Source organism: Simochromis diagramma, unplaced genomic scaffold (assembly GCF_900408965.1).
Source record: "Simochromis diagramma unplaced genomic scaffold, fSimDia1.1 OVJJ01000753.1, whole genome shotgun sequence".
Classification (NCBI taxonomy): Eukaryota; Metazoa; Chordata; class Actinopteri; order Cichliformes; family Cichlidae; genus Simochromis; species Simochromis diagramma.
The window spans coordinates 5,188,620-5,204,758 of record NW_024387523.1 but is presented as its reverse complement, the minus strand read 5'-3'; the positions used below and the strand labels follow the sequence as shown (position 1 = coordinate 5,204,758).

Below are 16,139 nucleotides of genomic sequence, written 5' to 3'. Positions count from 1 at the left end.
GAAAAGACCAAAGTGGAGATGATTCACCATAATGCACGGCGACATTCTTGGAGAAAACTAAATATAAACAGAAACACTTCATCCCAGCTGTCAGGCACGGTGATGGTGGGTGATGATTTGGGCTTATTTTGCAGACACAGAACTTGGGTGCTTTGCAGACAATGAGTCGACCCTGACCTCTGTATATCAAAGTATTCGAGGGTCAAATGTGAGGCCATCTGTCTCACAGCTACAGTTTGGCTAAAACTGAGTAACTCATATTTATAACTCTATATTTACAGGATTCTGCCTCTGTATACTTACCAGCCCTCTTTAATAGGTACATTATCAAGATGATTGCAAAGGGGGAAAATGCTTAGAAGCAAACAAGAAGAAAGTGAAGTAATTGGGTTTTTCTACTATGTTCTGCAGAATGTTTTAGAAGCGTGCCAAAAGCTTCTCTCTCCTCTACTAAAAACATACACCTTGTCTATTTTTGATGTGAGTCATGAAAAGCTGCACAGCACAGCTGGAGAACAGGGGAGGAGGTCAAACAAAAGAGCGGTCTAAAGAATATGCTCAGGCTTCTAAATAAAAACGTTGCACAGACCAAGCAGAACACAGAATGTAATGCATTCGTCCCAGCATGTCTCTGCCACTATATAAATACAGTTAAGTGGAATTTAATATCACCCACCATCATGTTTTAAAAATAATATGGCATTGTCCCTCATAGTCGTGCATTTGTTATGTAATGTTAATGTTATGTTGTTTTCTAATCTGTTTGCATTCTCTTCACACTGCAATCTGCTGCAGTTAGCAATCAATTCAGGAGCTCACATGAGCTAAATATGACAAGAGAAGATATAAGAGTACCGTGCATGTGCATTTGTTTGAAAAAAAAGAAAATGAATTAATAATTATTCAGTGAAATTTTGCCAGAGGTTAAGTTGCTTGCATGGTTGCCCATCAGTAGTTTTAAAGCAACAGCACTTCACCCGCTCAGCCCTCATTCATTATTTTTGGGAACCAAATCACAGAGGAAAGCCCGATCGATGGGGCTACCTGGCAGAGACTCAAATGCTTTGGAGAGAGCGAGGAGGCGACTAGCCTCAGATACTGAATCGATTGCAACCATTCTGCATCAGTCGGCTGACACTGCAGGCTTTCCACCTCAATGCTGAGGATGTATTGAAAGAACCCCGTTGGTAGGTGTATGCAAGGATGACAACATGGCTATTGTATTTCTGCCACTGCTGGAAGAGAAAGCTTTTATCTGCTTTCAGAATCCCTTTAAAGGCCTTTACTCTCCTGAGACAGCCCATGCTAAACACAAAACACACTCGCACTTAAACCTTCCCATTGAGGAAAAAGCCATAAAGTTTATAAAGTCAATTAAGGCTTCTTTTTTTTTTTAACTGATGTCAGGCAAATTAAAGCTGCCTGGCCTCGCTCCCCGTGGGTATACTGTCAGATGGTAAACCAGGGCCCATTTAGCGTCACGGGGTTCCCCAGGCAGGGCGCAGAGCAGTAAGCCTCTTACTTACCCCCAACTCACTTATGCTTTTTACAAGTTCCCGTAGAGTGGCAATTTGTTTTTGTTTTATCAGGGAGTGACATTTTACTTTGGTGGAACATTTTTAATACACATGGACTCACATCATCAAGTGCAATCTGGAAGCATTCATGTTAAATTGTTCATTCAGAATCGTATACATTAATCAGCTTAGGGGAATTTACTGCAGCAGACTTTCTAAAGCGGCGCTAATCACTGTGAAACAAGAGCTGCGATGTCTAATTTGGACAGCAGAAATCAATGAGTTTCCTGCTGTGTCTGCCCAACGTATTGACTCACCGTGTATGTCCAATATTTGTGAGCTCAAAGCGATACGAGAGCAAATACATCATATATATACATTATGCATATATTTTAGTGGTGCAATGTGAACTATATTGTTTATGTGTAAAAATTTCCATCGTTAATATTTTCTATTTGGCAGCATGTGATACAGTTGTGATGCTCTGTGTTGTCATTTTTGTGCTGGCGCATACCATCGAGGTTGCATCATGAATATTCTGTCTGCTCTCCAAATGCTGTCAACTGGACAGCCTCTGGCTAGGGCGCAGAGATGCACAGTGGCTATGATATTAAACAGATGCAATAGCTGAAACTAGACTGTGCTTTTGAATCTTGAATGCTTTCTTAGGTAAAAATACATGCACATGGAAAGGTAGGAGAGGGTCTGCACATACAAAAATAATCAACGTCTCACTTTTTCAAAAACTGATAAAACGTGAAAGTTTTTTTGTTTTTTTTTACTGTGAGCCTGCCTTTAGTACAAACCGGGCATGGAGTCAAGCCGAGCCTGTAATTCTGGCACATCAGCTGATAACAGCTGATCTCAGCGCCAGTTCACAACAGCTGATGGCTCAACTGATACCCTCCTGCACATCCTCTGGCTAATCTCATATACTGTGTGCTTTTTAAGTTCAAGCTTTAGCCTGCCTACTGCTGCCGTGTCCTCTGCAAGCTGCTCTGCCACCCAGCCCACCCCCTCCTCCTCCTCCACTGAATCAATATCCTATTTATTATAGCCTCCAATCTATATCACAATTTTGCAGTGAAATTTGCAATGATATTTAACATGATATAGAAAATGAATACTGACCAATGTTTTCTGGGTGAGTGCCGCTTGCAGGCAGCAGCATTTACTTAGTGCAAATAAATGAAGGGCTTTTCATCCGTCATCAGTGAGCTAGTGTTAGTGATGTCAGTGAGTTTAAAGTATAAATCTACTGAAACAAGGTGCCAGCAGGTGAAGCATTATAGCATTATGCACTGTAATACAGCATGAGCCAACGTAGCGCTTTCCATAAATATTTAAAAAGAAGTATTACAAATAGCTGCTTAATAGTTTAGTTTAACAATAACTAAAGTAACTTAACCTTCCACAATATTGTCACATAAAAAATGTTTAATGAAAAATATTTTCTACCTTTTTGGTCTCTCCGTTGCCATTCTTTTAGCAAGGTCAGTAATTTCCATCCACTATTTGCTCTACCTGTCAAATGAAGTGCACCTATCAGCTATTGCATTTGATTCTATGTTTTTGCCTTGAGTGGTAAAAAAATCTTGTTTTTTTGTAGCTCCCTTTACAGGTAAAAAAAATCCTTAGTAGGTGATGACATGGGCTCTGGCTTTCCAGCATGTCTAGGCTTGCCTCATTGTTTTGGGGGAAAATAAAAGTGTGGTGTTTCTATGTCAGTGATATTGTGATGTGACAGTTTATCGCATTAAATGTGATGATATGCCTTATCTGTTATTACTGATGCCTGCTCTGTTCCAGACTGGGGGTCCTGCTGCTGGGACCTTCCCATACCACAAATAATAAATTAATGCAGACAGATTAAGAATCACTGTAACTTTTGACTTAACTGTGTCTAAATGAAATATAATATACGTGTAACTCACATTTAAGCAGCTATAACAGAAACTGTGTTACTAGGTAATGAATTCAAACAAAGTATTTGTCTGAATGTTACAGGAATGTTGAACAAAGCATGAAAAGATAAATAAGTTGAACAACCCTGTTTTTAAAAACTACATTTTTGATACAGGTATCATTTTTCAAGTAGTCCTTTAATAATTTCCTGTTGGCTTTACAAATAAATATCTCGACTTGTTATTTTTATGCACATAAAATGCAATCAGCAATCAAACAGTGTAGGGAAATTCTCGCACCTTACTAAACATTCTAAGGTGAGGTACGGAATCTGCGGCTTCAGTTATGCAGCGATTAATGATATAATCAAAAGGACAACCCATAGCCTTATTACACTCACGTTTTCAGTCACGTTACTGGCAGTTTGCCACATATCACCAGTGGACTTAGTCTGTGCACCACTTTTAAACTAAGTTCTTAAAGGAGTTGGTGACTGCGGATCATTGCAGCTTATTTTTACTCATGCTGCATATTCTGTGGAACAATCTAAATGATTGATTACCCAAGCCATTTTCATTCACTTGTAATAAATATGCAAAAGTTAGGTTGCGAAATAATCAGTAGAAGGTCCCGAAAAGATTTTATGCTCATCAGCGTTATGGCTGCATGGACAGAGATTATAGCACTTTAAGAACAGAGCCTGGAAGCTTTTACTGTAGACACTCTCGATGCTAAAAGTGTTGGCCCCATGAGTTTGCTTTGTCCTAATTCTTCTTCCTGAACGAGAGTTACAATTCCTTCAGGAAATGAGTCATTTCTACATAATTTAGGGGATCACTGGATTCTGGGGGAAAAAGAGCACCTTTACACATAGCTGTGGCTCTTCTCCATGTTTCCTGTCACGCTTGTTATGAATAATAAAATTTAATTAAATTTCACTCCGGTGCAGGCACCCAATCTCAATCTCGCTGTCTGAGGATAGCCAGGGGGTTTGCTTTAGCCTTAGCAAACCTTGTGGAAAAGGCAGAAGCTGTTTTTGTTCACTTTGAGTTGGGGGTTGGGCGATTAGACGAATATGTATCAATGACTGGCTAAACCCACTGCTAGCTAGACTATTTGGGTCATTTTTCTCATGATTTATGTTGTTTTATTTTAAAATTTATAGTAATCTTCAGCGCTGTCAATAATTACTTTATAAAGCACAGTTACTGAATAGCCACAAGGTGGTGCCTTCTTACTTTTTAATGTGTTAAGCTTTAGTTGACACCGCCCTGACACCGCACGGTCAGTTTACTTTACTGTAGAACAAAGCACCAGTCTAACTGCCTTCACACCAGTGTTGCTGATGAATTTCTGAGCTAGCAGGCTAGCCCATGCTAGGTAAGCTAGCAACTTGTAGGTAGATGGTTTTTCCCTTCCTTTACGTCTTCCTACTTGCTGGTTTTCTGTGCTTTAAAATAAATATTTTTTTTGTTATCTTGGTAAATTTTTTATAAAAACATTCTGGCAGTATTATGGTATATCATTATATTTCCTTTATATAGGTTTGCAGTGCTCTCGCTGGCCACTTCATTAGGTACACCTTGTTGGCACTGGGTTAGAAACATTTTTAGATTGACATGACAGACTTACAAAGTTGCTGTTCCACCACATCCCAAATATGCTCTATGGGACTGAGATCTGGTGCCTGTGGAGGCCATTCGAGTACGGTGAAGTCACTGTTGCGTTCAAGAAAGCTGTTTGGGATGACCTGAGCTTTGATACATTACCTGGTTGGGTAGAAGATGGGTACACTGTGGTCATAAAGGGATGGACATGAATGATGTTCTGTTAGTACTAAGGGATCTGAACAAAGCAGATATTGAGACTCATCAGACCAGGCAATAATTATCTAATCTTCTATTGTCTAATTTGGGTGGGCTTGTGTCAATTGTAGCCTCAGTTTACTCTAGATGGCTGGAGTGTCACACAGTGTGTCGTCTGCTGCTGGGTTAACATGTTGTACATTCAGAAACGCTTGTCCGCATACCTAGCTATAGAGTCGGTCCCTAAAAGGATACCTGCTTTTGGCTTAGATTTAATGTCACTTTTGTTGAGGAATGTTTTTTGACCAAAGTCAAACACAAGGTTTGTTGGTTCTGAAGTGCTGCTTTGACACAAACTCCATTTGGACTGATTCTTCCTAAACCACCTTAGTCTTGAGTAAAACCTTTCTGTGTCTTTACCTCGCTTGGTTCATGGTGTGTGGAGGAGCTGCCTGAGCCCTGTCTGCAGTGAAAGCTCAGTACAGTGTTAGCACAACCAGATGGGAAGCACAAGTCTCTTTTTTTTTTTTAAACCAAGTGGAAAACCATATATTTGGAAGGCAGTAAATTATGATTGGAGTATCATCCAGTTCTGGTTAAACAAACAAACAAATAAAACAACCCCCAGAAAGTGATTTCGCATTATTTTTTTGAAGGAGTAAGAGCATGAATACCTGCTGCTCTCTCGCTGGACTGACAGTGTTTGAAGGTTTTAATTTATTTTATGATTTATAATGGCTGATGTCAGGCATGATGAAAAAGATCAAAGGATTTTGAGTGTGTGGATGGTAATAGTTGCAAATGATGATATAGAAGCGGTCATATGTCATGAAAAATCATTCATATGACTGTTTAAAAAAGGGTAAAAAGGTCTCCCATCTTCTCTTCTCTTCTCTTCTCTAATCCCTTCTCCTCACTCACAGACACTTACACTTGTAATTCCCAGCCAGATCCATTGGAGTAAAAGCTGTGATTTGAGTTGCCGGCGACAGGCCGGATTAGCAGAAGAATCCTGAGTGAAGGCAGGTTTTTGCTTCACTTGCGACATTCCTCTGTGTGTGTGTAGTATTATTTTTTTTTAATTGAAGTCTTTTCTTTCCAGCCCTTCATCAAAAAGCCCAGAAGAGATTTTAATGTGCTCAAAGAAGTGTGGTGGTCGTGTTTTTAATTGCAGATGAAACACGGTAAATGGTTAAAAAGCAGGTGAATACTTCATCCTATTCACACAGTAATATAATTGTCAGATTAGCTCGATTTTTCTGTAATGTCTAAGGGATAAAAATAACCCCTCCCCAGTCAGCTTTAACACAGAAATAATGCAGCAGAATTAATTCATATAGAGATGGCAATTATCAAGCTCGATAACCCTGGAGACGCCCTGTTGTTTGATGGCCTACATTCGACAAATCCCGAGTGTTTACAGATTTAGGTTTTGTGCTGAGTTGTTGCGCCTGACTGTTGATGAATGCCGTATTGAAGGTGCGGAAAGCTATTCACTTTAATCGAAAGCAATCTCCAGTGGGCCTACACTGATGTGAATGTATGAATATATTTGTCACTAATGGATTTCAGGTCAGGGAATGTCCTTTGGTGGCCTGAGTCAGAATCTGTCTTGACATGACACACAGATATAGTCGTTAGAGCTTCTCTTGTGGCAAAGTTTCAGTAGAACTGAATTTTAATGTAGTGATTTCGATGAAAAATTCATTTTTTTCCTCCCCTTTTACTTCTGTCTTTCACTCGTCTACCGGGGACAGCAGCTTTGATCTAGTTTGGACGAGTGGGGCAGATGGGGAGCGTGATGTAGGAAATCAGAGAAAGGCAGACAGGGATGGAAGAGACAGAGAAATATCCTTCATCCATTAAACAAACTGGTATATGGCTCGGTAACCAAGACCTCATGTGTCCACTCTCCATTTCGTGTCCTTTATTTGTACATCTCATCATTTTCAGACATATTCAGCCGACCTCTGAATAATCAATGGTCATTTTCTCCATGAGATCCAAACTGGTAGTTTTTTTTTTTAAGTTGATGGTGAATAAGATACCAGATACTGTCTGGATAAAAGCTACAGATACTGACGGATCTCATCAGTGTGTGGCTCAGAGCATGTATAGGATGGTTTTCTTTTCTTTACAGAGCAGCAGCGTACAGTGACACAGATACTGTAGCTGCTCGTCTTATCTGTGTCACTTTCATATCAAAGAACAACACGAGAATCTTATGAAGTGTCTGAAGTATAGAAGGGAACATGAGCGTATTATACAGTAGCCCTGGGAGGTCAAACGCATTGGAACTTAACGAAACGCCAGCAAATAGAAAAACGCGAAAACGCAATAAAACACAACATAAACAGAAATAACCCACAAAACAACATAAAGAGACAATAATATGACCTGTGTAATGATTTAACAGCTCAGCTAACACCTAATAGCAAACATCTATAGTATTGTCCTCCACTCAGTCCTGTAAAGGTTAATATACTACATTATAGATATATCACTCCTGCACACACAAAGTCGCACTCTTTAATATTATATATAATACAATAATGCTTTTGTTCTTTCTTTTGGTTTTATTACTCATTTGTTCTGCTGCATGTTCTGTCTTCTTCAAAATAACGTGTTTTTTTAAAAGTAACATTTAAAAAAAAGGTCACGCTGCTCTTTGGCTCTGCTTTCTCCGTCTTCATAAGCATGTTTTTTTCTTCTTCCTTTTTTTAAATAGAAATTTGCTATTACTGTGTATAAATCAGAGGTAAAGTACAACATAGACAGGTACTCTGACATGTCTTTCATACTTAGTGGAGGTTACAGGGATGGGAATTGGATTTCTCCCACTGCTGCCAAAATGTTTAATCTCTTTAGATGATGTGTTCCCAAAACTGTGTCCGATAAACAGCTCTGTGAGTCCATGTGACTTGTTTACAAGGCTCATTCTGCGTGCAACTTGCCTGTGCTTTGAAAAACACATCTCACCCCGGCCTGTCCTCTGCCCAGATGTTCTGCAAGTGCACCTGAGAGCGTCCTGCAGTTGGACATTAGCATGACCTTCTCTTCCTACTCTCAGATTCCACACACACACACACACACACACACTAACAAATTCACTCAGTTGGGTACCCATACTAGCGATGCACTGACCTGACTTTATTCTCTCTATAAAAATCATATTTATTTGACCTTTGCTGAGTATTGATTCACTCTTTTTCCAAATCTAAAACCTGTCAACCTCTGCCATATTCCCCTTTATATGCAGTAAGATGAGGCGGTTGTTACATGGCTTTGGCTGCAGTGTTATTATGTTCAAATACAGAACCTGCAAACAGCACCGAGCGTCTGTGATAAACGGTGATCGCGGCTGCAGTGGCTTTCTGTCCGCACAGCAGATAAAGTAAAAGCCTTTTTTTTTAACGTAACAGCGTGACTTGCGTTCTCCTTTTGAATCACTGATTTCTGCAAACCACAGATGTCTTGATTCTGATTTTTAACGTCCAAAGTAAAAACTGTGGATAAATCACCTGCACGACAGAGACTGATGCACACAAACACACCCTTATCCTCCCACCCTTTCCATGTACACACACACACATCACAACCTAAACACTTGTTCTGGACCATTATTTTCACTCCCCTCATCTCGCTGCTTCTCTTCTGGGCGTGCCAATCACAGTTTCTATCTCAGGTCGCTGTTCTTTTAAGCTCTACCGCAGACTACTACCAGCGTTTCCAGGTTATACGAAGCAGGTAGGAAGTCTCCCAGTCTGCAGGAGGCCCTCGGAGACAGGACTCAGACAGTGGTTCCTTGTTTACTTTCATGAGTTGTTGACTGGCCACCCTGCAGCAGGTGATGGCCTGTCAGTGCTCTTGCTGTGGATTGAAAGGACATCAGAACATTATTGTGGGTCCGAACATAGAGAAACGAGGGAGCGTATTTGCTGGATTCCTGAAGTGTGTGCAAAACGCCTGGTAATTCAGACAAAGAGGAGACGGTTCAGAGCTCCATCCCGCTTTGTTCTCTATTGTAAACCCTTTCTCCAAATATTGCATTATAGGTGTGAAGGATTAGAGTTCCGCTAATTATGAGGTTATGAATGGAATTATATCTCCCTGAGGTTGCCGAATCATTACTGTGATAATAGCAGTCTTGTTATTCATATATCAAGATATGCCAGCGAGCCTTTTATAATAAATGTGCTGTGAAGGCTTTGCTGCCTCTATAGTCTTATTTCCACTGTGAAAAATGTATAATTTTATTGCCTGCTTTCAAAGAAAGCATAGGGCACAATTTTGTGGAAGAGTCTGTATTCAAAAGTGAAGACAAAAAATGCATCTTTGAAGCCATATGTGGCTGTTTTATTCTTAAAAAGCAAGATGAAAAACATATTTCTGAGTGCAGCTCCTTTTTTTGAAGCTTCATGGAGCAAAAAGTGTTTCACTTTTTTTTTAAAAAAGGGGAGCAACGTTGTATTCTTGGAGGGAGATTACAAAGACTCTGGGTATCGTCTCATTAATACGTAAATGACCGAGTTATTTCAAGACTTGCTTGTCAGATTAATGAGGCATATCCCTTTTAATACACACTCACTGCCATCTTCTCACACACACACACACACACTTAAGACTCAAAGTGTAAGTTGGAGAGATAGAAGGTAGGATGGAGTAAGAGAGCTTGAGATGCTTTTAGAGCCCCCCAGAGAGAGGGGAAGAGTGAGGGGGAGAAAGACTGGAAGGCTTCCAAATGTTCCACTGTGGAATATCTTCAAGGACAATCAGCTAAACAGTTGATATTAAAAGAGCTGTGTGAAATCGATTGCTCAAGGTGTTATCTGCGCTGCAAAAATGGCTGGTAATTAGTCATGGCTAAAGGAGTGTTAGCGAGAGAGTGAGATGGATTTAATCTTAATAGATTTCACTGCACTGCAGATACAGTAGCTCCTGAGTGAAGGAGCTCTCCTCTTTCTCTCCCCCTCACTCACTCTGGATATCTATCAGAGGAGAAGCGGCTGAGCGAGTCGCTGTGATGTACTGCTGCTGCTTGATTTGCCCAAACCTCCAAATGGCAGAGTTATTTTTTTCAAAAGGCAACGCACATTTGGCAGCTGTACTCACTTTTATTCTTCTGGCTCTCCAGCAACAGCAGCTCAGGAGCTATTATTTGTTTATGTATAAAGCTTGGGCAATGAGGCACTTCAGTCCATGGCAGCTGTTGACTTAGAGATCTTGGTGCGGCATTTAGAGGCAATCAGCGAACAAAACCCTGAGTGACTAACTGGGAGATTGTGTTGTTTGCTGCTCTGTGATGTACCGGTACCCTCCCGAAACAGGCCAGATGCGTGTGTTAGTTTAGCGATTAGTGGGGCGAGGATTGATGAAGTGAGCTGAAGCAGGGAGTGTTTGGGAGAGATGTCAGCAGGCAGGTGGGGAAACTTTGTTTATTGTGTGCGGGAGAAATACCTGGAGTTAAATGTGGCTTTGAAGCTTTTATTAAGCCTCCTGCCATACACATTTCAGAAAGAGGAAAACAAAACACATTTCACATGTTCTGTCCATCCACAACGCTCTGCAGCTAATTTCCTCAAGGGACCTCAACTGGGGTCTAATTCCAACATTTACCAGTAGCAGTTCAGAAAAAGATAAAGAGATAAAAAATTAATATTAAGATGAATTTAGTTCGTTGGGATGGCCCTCCGCAAGAGTCCCAGTTTCCCTTGTAGCCCCTTGGGAATATTATTAATATTTGTCCAACCCTGTGTTGATTTTCCAGTCTGGCCTCTGACAGGAAACTAATCTGAAGAAAAGCAGAAAGTCAAAAATGAAATGGCATTACTGCTGGAAGCTTTAACATGGGAGTCTGTGAGGACTGGAGCCAGCCGTTACAGAGACTGCACTTTTTGGCTTCATTTTTCAGCCTCACAGCTTTGTTGAAACCTTTTGAATATTTGAGTTCTAGATCAAGCCAGTGAGATAAATGATTTAAATGGCTAAATTACCTCCTCAACATGTCTTGAAGTTCTCCAGAGGCCTGGTAATGAACTAATCATTTGATTCAGTTGTGTTGACCCAGGGTGAGATCTAAAACCTCCAGGACACCGGCACTCGAGGCCTGGAGTTGCCCACCCCTGGTCTAAGCAATGGGCAGTTTGTATTTTGAATATGTTTTTTGACATCAGCTACTAACCTTACATTTCCTAATGTATTTTATTCAATTCTTCACTTAATGCAGTTGATTATGAATTGTTCAGTTGACAGTTATAATCACCACTTGAGCAGCTGTACATCTGAAGTCTGAATTAGAGAGAGCAGCACCTACACAGCTCTTCTGTTTCCACAGACTACACCGTATAGTGTGGAGTTGTAGTGACTTAACAGCTTTTCAGGTGAAAAACAAGCTTCTTATTCTGCGCAGCTCAGGAAACAGGCAGTTGCATTTAGTGCTGATTTTTCTCCACAATCCAGGACGAATTCTCACAATCAGATGTTGATTACCTACACCACTCAGCTTCACAAAGGAACTGATGCTAATTAGTAAATGTGAGCATGTTAATACACTAAAGTAAGCTGTTGAACAAGGTAAAAGTGATGCCTGCTAGATATTGGCACTGTTTTTCTTAGCAATAAGATTAAAACCACCAAAATGTTTAAGTACAGCAAGGATCTTTTTTTAACCAGTTTATGACAGACGGGGATTAAATGGTTCATTGTTGGAGACAATCTTCAGCTGCAGAGCAATGCACATTTTTTATTTTGCCGATCATTTATAGCAGCAGGATGGTGGATGAACGATTGACTCGAATTAACCCTCTAGGGTTTCACCACATACAAACAACCAGAAAAGCACTCAGCTGTACTTTTGTTTGTCAGAGGCCAAGTTTGAAGAAACAAAACACTTTATTTCATTGAAAAATGAATAAAATATTGGAAATTCACTTTCTACCATTTAAATTATTGATAATGTTATTTTGAGTTTACCGAAGCATGGCGTGCTTAAAAAAATTATATCCGCAACCTGCTTGTGTCTTACGGTGCAGATTTTTGGAGGAACCAGTTAAATACAAACTAAGCCCCTCGAGGGTTAAAGCGGGTTGTTTATCTTAATTAAGGAACAAGCTCCACATTGCCACCATGTGACTCATTTTGTAGGAACAATTGAGCCCTGTAGAACGGAGGAATAAGTGACGTAATCCTGCGCCTTTTACCGTGACGTTTTTCTAAACCACTCCCAAATCTGGCAGTGATTTTTGACACCAGCCCAAGTATCAGCAGTGTCCCCACTAAAAGCCTTTCCCAGTCAAAAGTTGTGTGTGTGCGTATTTTAACATTTTATTTGCCTTCAGAATAACTGACTAATACTAATTTTGAAAATATTTGTCGAGCCAGACTTTGTGGTTAGAACCTGCTTGTTTTCTAATGGGAGCGGCAAAGTGGCAGCGTCATTAGGAGCGAGATCACATCTGGAATTTATTTTTCTTCAGTAGCGTTTGTTAAGTAATTTATGTTACAAGGATTTACAGTGTTATAGTAAATGGTATGAATCAGCGTTTGTGTTGTTGTGGGTAGTAGCTGCAAACAAATCTGTAATTATTTGTGTGTGTATATAATTGCTTTGTTGGTTTTACACTGTTTAAGCAGGCCTTTTTTTTTTTCCAGTAACCAAACTGCTCTCACATTTGTAGTTATTATTGCTTTTGTATCTAAAACATGCTTTTTCCCGTCTCTTTTCTATGTTTTTCCTACAGAAGCTGAAGCAGAAGAACCAGCACCTGAAACAGATCATGGACCAACTCCGCAACCTCATCTGGGAGATCAACTCCATGCTGGCTGTCAGGAGCTGAGCCACACACACAAACACACGTGTACAAGGTGCAATCAGAAAGTTTAGAGACGGTATCTATAAAATCTTTAAAAGTAAAGTAGTCTTTACGACAAGCTGCATCTCATCCACAGCTTCCAAATAACAGCTGTTGCTTAATATGAAGCTCATTTTGTGAGCAAGGATGATCTAAGCAAACAGCTTGTAGGGACTTACTTGTTCAGCAACAACACGAGGCATAGGGTGGGTAGTGGGTGTGTCAGTGTGGCCAAAGAACCTGTGCAATGTCACCACGAACCACCGAGCTGCCGTCGTGCCAAAGTTTGTGTTGGTTGAATCTTCTCCCTCAGGACGTTGCTGCAGACCTCATTGACAGTTTGACACTGTGGATGAATTCACAGTGCACACACTGAATGTTGAAGAAAACAATGCAAAGCATGCTCTTTGTTCTGCACTTCATGCTTTGGCACTTTAGGTTCTTCTCCTGCAAAAACAACCTGTTTAGTTGTTAAGGCGAAGCAAAACAGCCAACTAAAATCGATGATCTGCGAGACAGATTTTGGCTCATTCTGGAGTCTGTTGATAGATCTGCTTGCAGACTCTGAGACACTGTGCCTGTTTCACAGCATAATTGTGCACCTGCACGTGGATACAAAAATATCAATGACCCCTGACTCACAAAAGTTAATTCAATCACCCGTTCACATTCACATAATCAATGTCTCAGTCGATTCTTTCTCAACAGGCACAATCTCGGATTTATTTTGATTGCACCTTGTATGTAGCACATCCACAGGTACACATGGACTACAGATAATGGATTGGTGATGGGTTCTTAAACTGGATCTATGACAGGTTACCACAGACTGGCTGAAGCAGTGCTTCACAGAAGGAATTGGTACTCTAGCAATATCAAAAGGCTTCTAAAAGAAGACATTAAAGAACAGAGGATACACGAGAGGAGACAAATGAGGGCAAGACATCCCATGGAGGAGCCAGGGGATGGAGGGCACCGGTGTCATCAGCATGGCAGAAAATATTCTGTCTACCTCGACATTCAACATTACAATCAGCATTTTTTTTCTTCTCAGTTAATCTGAAGAGTTAATGTTTTATCTGTCTGTAGCTGCTAGCTCAATAGAGGGTTTATGCCTGTAGAGAAATTGATATATTCTATTTAATCCTTATATTCTGTTACATGCCTATGTTACAAATGTATATTGTACTTGAGAACTTCAATAAGAAAAAACACTGTGGCAAAATCACGAGTCTTATTGTGAATATGTTGATCTTTTTAAAGTGGATGTTAGCTTGTATTTTAATCCAACCGATTATCTGGTTCCAATTTTCATTTTCTTGTAAGTAATGGGGACAACACATGTTCAAGAACATTAGTATGCCAAGTGTACAAACAAGATTTTAGTAAAACAGCTTATTTACATCCGTAATCCTATAACAACTGAACTAAATCTTCCTGTGATTTTATTTTTTGAATCACTTTTTTTTGGTTTATTTAATCTGTATTTTCATTAAGCATTTCCCACAGTGTTGCTGTTTTAACACTGAGGGAAGCACAACTGAAGGTTACTAATGGACCCTCCTCATACTCTCTGATGGTAAATTCATTTGTGTGCTTCTGCTGGACCTCAGTACAGCATTTGATACCAGTTTGTGGATGTAAATGAGGAATCTTTCTCACACAGCGAGTCATGGAGTTCCTCAGGGTTCTGTGCTGGGACCTTTAATTTTTATATTGTACATACTTCTCTTAAGTGGTAGTATTACAAAACACAACATCCATTTTCATGGCTAATCAGATGAATCCCAGCTTTATTTATCCATGCAGTCACTCAAATCAGTTAGTTAAACTAAAGGCATTTCTTAAAGGCCTGGGTGAGCTCTAATTTCCTGCATTGTTGAAGTCAGCCCCAGCTTCCTGTAGGGCTGTCACAGAGAGACAGACAGCCATTCACACCTGTAGGTAATTTAGAACCACCAGTTAACCTAATCCCACAAACTGCATGTCTTTGAACTGGGTGAGGAAGCCAGAGTACAGACACAGACAAGTTGACATAGGAAGGCCCCGGCCAGATGGTGGATTTGAACCCAGTACCTTCTTAATGTGAGGCAACAGCGCTAACCACCTTTACAGTTCAGACAAGAGTGAGGTCATTATATTTGGTCCTAAAACCTTAGAAATGTGGTGTATGTAATACTATGGATAGCATTACCTTTGCCTCCAGTAATCAGGAGATGTCATTCAATACATGTATAACAAGTATGTAAGACTGCTTTCTTTCATCTGCACTGTTTTGCCCAGTTTCACTGGCTCCCTGTTAAATCCAGGATTGAATTTGAAATCCTTCTTATCACATACAAAGTCTTAAATAATCAAACCCTGTTGAATCTCAAAGATCTTTTAGTATGATGAGATCTTCCAGGAGAGCACTCTCAGCTCTTAGGTCACCAATTCATCAAAGGTTTAACACAGAAAAAGGAATCATTCACATCCACAGCTGATTAAGATTCACCAGTTAACCTAACATACATGTGAGGAAACTAAAGGGAATCACGCAGAAACAGGAAGAACATCGAAGCACATAGAAATGACCCGGTCGACCAGTGGAATCAAACTTGGGACCTTCTTGCTGTGAGGCGGCAGTGCTAACCGCTGCATCCTTTGCCTGTCATTAGGAGGAATGCAGATCCAAAGGCACTTAGGCATTTGCTTCACTTATCAGACCCGGAGGCTACATCACTTCTTTTTATATGCAGTCTGGTCCAATCACTGGACCGCAGCGTGCTTTTACTGTGCGTGAGTGTGTCTTTATTGAAGACAGAATTTCTCCTCTTTATAAAAGTCCAGTTGATATTTCAAATCATCTGGTGTATTATTACAGGTGAGGCCAATTATAGCTCATCTACCCACTGTTGGAAAAATGTCACTCAATATAACTACATCTTAGGTAAAGGTCAGCTGTCAGTAACTCTAAACCAGAGGTCTCAAACAAAAGGCCCAGGGACCAGAATCAGCCCGTATAAGAGTCCAATCTGGCCCTCTGCACGTGCGCACATCTTTGGAAAATGCGAACAAGGGCA

General features: G+C 40.3%; 1 protein-coding gene across 2 annotated transcripts in view; it reads left to right on the top strand.

Moving 5' to 3' along the window:
- Positions 1-14,302, top strand: part of med30 (mediator complex subunit 30) — a 46,976-nt gene extending 32,674 nt beyond the window's left edge. Inside the window, exons 5-6 of one of the 2 annotated variants that reach the window (XM_040020343.1) lie at positions 12,967-13,050; positions 13,896-14,302. In XM_040020343.1, coding sequence (XP_039876277.1) covers positions 12,967-13,050; positions 13,896-13,967 — 156 coding nt within the window. In that variant the 3' untranslated portion in view covers positions 13,968-14,302. Of the gene's footprint in view, positions 1-12,966 lie in introns of both variants that reach the window. The other variant, XM_040020344.1, reaches the window with a different exon arrangement.
- The last annotated feature ends 1,837 nt before the right edge of the window (positions 14,303-16,139 follow it).